The 6000-nt window shown below is 37.6% G+C and overlaps 1 protein-coding gene across 1 annotated transcript in view; it reads left to right on the forward strand.

The window, feature by feature from the left end:
- The window catches only part of INA (internexin neuronal intermediate filament protein alpha), a 176920-nt gene extending 173654 nt beyond the window's left edge, over window positions 1–3266 (forward strand). The window contains exon 3 of the mRNA XM_044056569.1: window positions 169–3266. Coding sequence (XP_043912504.1) covers window positions 169–457 — 289 coding nt within the window. The 3' untranslated portion in view covers window positions 458–3266. The remainder of the gene's footprint in view (window positions 1–168) is intronic.
- The last annotated feature ends 2734 nt before the right edge of the window (window positions 3267–6000 follow it).

Below are 6000 nucleotides of genomic sequence, written 5' to 3' on the forward strand. Positions count from 1 at the left end.
TCATATTTTATATTATCAGTAATATATGATTTAAGACAATGCATGCATTTCTTTTAACAGTCATCATTTTATATAAAAAACAAGCATACTGTTCTGCAGTGCTAGTGGAGAACTGTTTTCCATCTGGAATTTTAATTGTAACTTGGGGATTGTATTACTTGTTTACAGGAAGCTGCTAGAAGGTGAAGAGTCACGTTTTAGCACTACAGGAGTTAGCCTTCCTACTGTCAATCCAAAGCTAAATCCAGGCTATTCTTATCAATCACGGATTATTACCAGCTCATCAAAAGTGTCTGCCAACCTGGTTTCTGATAAGAAGGAAGACAAAGGAGAGAGCTCCAAGTCAACAACTAAAGCATTGCCTCTGGATGAAGAAGCAACACAGGAGAGCAATTCATCAATTAAGAAAGTGAATGTGTCTGAAAAAGAAGCAAATGCACCAAAACAAGAAGCCTAATCTTTTGTAAAACAAAGGCATCTTGGTGCTTAGAGGGAATTAACACAACCTAATGCACTACTGTGATGGATGAAATGTGTGTGTAGTTAAAGCCTTATGCCACATTCTGTAGAAAATGTTTAGCTTGCATTGTGTCTTGAGTTTAACTGTGAATGATATTGTCACAGCATTTTGTACTTCCAGAATTATTAGTTTAGCAATGGTAGGCCAATAAATGCTTAGTATGTTTGCAGAGTAGTTTTGAAAATGGTGTATTATGCAAGCTTTGATACAGACTTCACAAAATGTAAGTGCAGATGAGTTAGACCTTGAAATCCAAAACTTTTAAATCTGTGTAAGAAGCAGCTTCTCCTCTGGTATCTCCTTGTTCCCAAGATTATTTGGTGCACACTAGGTCACCATTCACGGTGATCCATAGTGATCACATCAGAACACACGTGGCATGGGCTTATGACAAAAGCATTCAGGCTTATATGTATACTGCATAATCTCAGTACTACACATGTGGCATGGGCTTATGACAAAAACATTCAGGCTTATATGTATACTGCATAATCTCAGTACTAGTCTGACTGTCTGAACCATGAGTTCTCATCCTTTCTCGTTCTTTCCCTCAAACCATAAAAAATGTAAGCAATAGATGAGTCCAGCAAAAGCCAAGCTGTCCTTATGCATGTGCCAAAAAGAGAGATATATGTGAAATAGGAAAACACAGTATGTAATGTAGCAGCTATATTCTTCCAAGCAGAGTCTGCAAAGTACATAAAGCTAAGAAAGCATACCTCCGCCAGAAACAAACAGGGCTTCTAAGGAGTATCTACTTTTGGTAAAATCTCAGGTTGTTTAAATGACAAAATTACACTCTAAATCTAAACAGGTCTGACTTCACGTTTCACAAAAAGATACTCCCATGTGACAGGTGCTAAGAGTCTGAAGCACTTTGCATTCATATTTTACCTAAAGTACTTAAACTTCTATATAATGAATGCCCAATTTGAAACTTGCTTTAGAGATTCTCTAAGACTCTTCTTAAATTAAGTAATCCACTGATTTTGCACAAGATAACCTACTCAGGGTATATTCCTTTTTACCTTTAATTTGGATAAATTAATCAGGGAGGCTTCTACATTCACAGTTATGAAAAACACATCATTCCTGGGGCCATGCTCACAGATATTGAGGACAGAAAATGACAGGGGTGCCAGGACTCCATATGGGATTTTTTTTTTTTTTACATTTTTTGAGATGCTGTGATAGTAGCTTCATTAATTATTCATTATATTGATGGATTAATTAACATTTGGAAGTACTGCTCCAAAGCTAGTTATAAAGAAAAACCTGCAGTCCTCATTAGTTTACTAAAGAATCTGTTCAGAATATCCCATTACGGAAAAGCTTTGAGTACATACTGGTATCCATTTATTTAGGAACCTGGAGTAATAGGAAGAGTCAGAGATGTAACCCCTGATATTTGCAGCAAGTGATATCCCAGTCAGGAAAAAATATTTTCTGAAAGAAAATTTTAATTACCTAAACTTGTGTATTATTAAATTAGATACAGAGAGAAAATACAACTTATTCACATTTACTTACATCCCAGGTTACCTGGTACTGAAATTTAAAGCACAGAATAGCCATTAACTTGAGCACCTTTCAACCCATAAACAAAAAAACTGTATAATTTCCCTTCAAAAATATGAGACTGAAAGAATATTCATCATGCTGTAACACAACTACAGATACAAAATTGATATAATTTGGGATAAGCAATTCTTATAAAATTTTACTGTAATTATTTTATTTGGTTAGAATGCCTGCAATACTTCTGACTTAAAATATGCATAAGACAGGTATGAAAGCTTGTATCCTCATTTCATGGACATATTTAATATTTTCACTAAATGAAATTGAGAAGATAACAGCTGACTGGAGACATGTCATATTAGAAAACTGATGCGGTATGTTGCTTTATCAATATTTATTAATATAAATATATTTATTAATATATTGAATTTCTAGATTCAAAATTACGTCAGTACATTTCATTTCAGTAGCAGAGAAGCAGTTTATGAAGGTCCCCCACTTTAACAGGTGTTCTTTTAGTTTACAGGGCACGCCACAGAAGCCTTTCTATAGCATGACATGCACAACTTGGTCCAGAATGAATTTTATTCCATCAAACAATATTTGCTTTCTTCTGTTAAGACCTTACTTAGTGATACTCCTGTAGCCAACAAATTACTCCATAGAGATTGTCTTTTTGTATGACATCTTAGGTATGCAGCTAAAAGGCTTCTGCTTGAAATAAACTCATGCCATATTGCACATTATTGTCATACTGTTAGATTTTAGATATGCCTTAATAACACTAAAATAAGCGATGAAAAATATATGAACATTCCAGCTAATGTATGATAGGATTGTTTCCGTCTTACTGATGAGTGTCAGAACCTTTGAAACCTACAGAGTATGTGTGTATAATTCTATGCACTAGTGACTTCATCTTGACATTCACACCTTCAGTCCTGCAGCTACATGTGAAGAGATATTTCTCAAGGAGACACATTCCTAAGAATTACATAAATGGCATTATATAATATTCGCTCAGATTTCTGTGAAAATGACGTTACTAGTCATTGTGTTAACCTGTGTCATAGCTACATTTGTGTAAACTTTTTTCATAGCCACTACTGTATAATGGAACAAATGAAATGTATGGATTGAAGTAACTGACACTGCAAAAAATAGCACATGGATTGTTTAGCAAATATTTTGTTTCACTAAGTCTTCAATAAACTGATTGCATCTGTTGGTGCTGTGACACTGTTTAGTCTAGGAGCTTGAATAGTGCCTAGGAAACTAAAACACTGCTTGCTAAAAACTCAGTGTTCGTTGACCTACATTTACTAGATATAAAAAATAAATAGAAGTAGATATCCCTTGGACATATAAAAATACCAACAGATTTGTATTCTTTGAAGTCCATATGAGTGCTCAGTTAGCCCCTGTGTAGATCTTCCTTTTTTATTAATCAGGTAAGCCCACCAAAAACAGTATCATTTTACACAGGTAACCTGAGAGTGCTGTCTATATAACTAATTTTCTCCATCAGACAGTTTGCAGCAGGAAACTGAGGAAATTAAGTGCAGCGTAACAGAAAAATATATATTTGTTTATTGCATTAACCATCTCTAACATATTGTTAGTCTCTGTCCTAAGCAACTGTGAACCACTCTGATGATCTATAGTGTACTGTACTGCTCCTCAGGCAGTGAAAGAGCATTTCCATCAATTCCCAATCAAAGGATAGGCCATTTCTGTGAAATCTGCTAGCTTTCCCCATAGCTGCGCAACATTTGTGGGTGTTGTATTAAGTAAGGAGGTGGGGGAACTGGGAGTCTTTCTCCAAATCTTCACCTAGTGGCTCCACTAAGTAGACTTTTGATGATTTATTTATTTGTTTACTGTCCATCAATTCAAGCAATACCTTCCAGAGCCCTACTACCCTGTATGTAAAGTTGCATTTCCTAACTCTGTCTTCAATTGCCTTATTACCAGCAGCTGCTTATATCTCTTTCTTCCCCTTATGTCCTTCCTCTTCACTTCCATCCTTTCTACTTCTCAGCATTACAAGAACACAATCTGGATTTTGCCTGTGGTGATTTGAACATGGAGAAGCTCAACTGCATTATCCTGTTTGACCAGCGTTGAGGTATATTTATTTTTGATGCAAATCAAGACACCTCCACCTTTAGTCCTTGTCTATGTAGTAGCTGGTCTAAATGTATTGCAGGCATTATAGCCTTGCATTGCTGGTGTAACCTCCACCTGCTTCAAACCATGTCTCAGTGACTGCACAGGTGTCAGCATTCTCTAGGGTGAGGAGAGCTTGTAGGGAGTGGAGATTTTTGTTTAAACTCCTAGCATTAAGCAGTAACACATTTAGATTGTCTTGGTTTTGATTTGGTATGTCAGAAGTACTTTCAGTCTGGCATTGCCTATAAAAGGCACTATTGGGGAGGGCAATGTTTTAACTAATATTTGAAAGCCTAGAGGGGACAAGTTCAGGCCATCCCTGGCAAAGCAGCATAGGATTATAGGATCATAGCAGTTTACTGGGCTAATGGCCCTGGGGCCCTTACAAGCCTAGCTAAGGGTTTATCCCAAAAAGAAACCTCAGTCAGCACCTGTTGCCCCTGCCAATGAGGGGCAGACTGCTGACCATCTGCTTCAGTGCTGACAAATATTGTACCCCCTTAGAATGACACCAGAACTAATTAAAGTCAGTTATCTTCTGTTTGTATTGTGGCTTCATCCATGGAGAATGTAAAATGCTACTCCTTGCTAGGCTCATACCAGCCTGGAGCACATATTCCAAGAGTTCCATGATGTATCTCTTCATATAATGTAGGGAGGTATGTCTCAGGTCATTTACACCCACATGAACTATGACTGAGTCATACTGGTCCTTATGGTCCAGTGACCTGAGTATGTGTGTAATCTGGTGGATACTGGCCCCTGATAAACAACTGATAGTGACTTTCTTACTCAACCTGGTGAGAGGGACATCAGTGTATCTCACAATGGAGTCTCCAATGACCAGAATGTTGAATTTTGTGTTAGCTTGCTTTCTGGGCTTAGAAGTAGAGGCTTCATGAGGTGTGGTTTTATGTGGTGACAGGGGTGTTGTTTTGAAAGAATGCAATCGGGGTTGCTGAGGGTATTTGTTATGTGTACTTCATCTGGGAGATTTTTCTGGTTTAGGGATGTTACATTTAAGTGCCACAGCATATGTAAGTCTATGTGTCTATTTTGTACTGTGTGTGATAGGTGCTGTGTGTGTACTACTGACAAACTGCTTGACATTAGAGATGCATTAGTATGATAGCTTTGCCTCCAGTGACATTACTTAAATACATCTCTCACATACCCTATTGGTTTGTTTCAGAATTACCTGGTTGTCAGTAAACATGAGGCAATTTCTACATTGCCTCGGGATGCCTATATCCACCAAGTTAGTAATAGAGGTAGTGGGAAAGTTGATATCCATGGCAACAAGCCCTTTTTAATGATTAGATGGTTGTGGTGAGAATATAAAGTAATGTCAGGAATATCTAGTTTGCAACTCAGGGGGCAGTGCTTGTCACCTCAGACTAGTTGCCCTGTGTGCAACTAGGTATTGCTGAAATTTCAAGTGTGCTTTTACAGGAAAAATGTCATCTCAAGGTGCCTTCATCTGTACATGGCACTGCCAAAATTTTTGAGAAACTACTGAAGTAGACCATGATGATTTATGGATGAAGTATTTAGGGAGATATTCTAGGTAAGACAACACCTAATGAAGCATACTTACTTGTACAAGCATTGCAGTGGCAGAGAACAGCAGAATGTGAACTGGACACTCATACAATGTAAGAGAACTAGAGTGGGCGTCAACTGCTGCAAGACAGACTGCTATTATCATCATGGACGCCGTCAGCTTCTTGGTCACCTTTGCTTCTTCCTGTCTGCTACCTGGGGAAATGGGTATCTTTCCAAAACAC

The sequence above is a fragment of the Protopterus annectens genome, chromosome 14.part0 (genome assembly GCF_019279795.1).
Source record: "Protopterus annectens isolate FY-2018-M chromosome 14.part0, PAN1.0, whole genome shotgun sequence".
In the NCBI taxonomy this organism is placed as follows: domain Eukaryota; kingdom Metazoa; phylum Chordata; order Ceratodontiformes; family Protopteridae; genus Protopterus; species Protopterus annectens.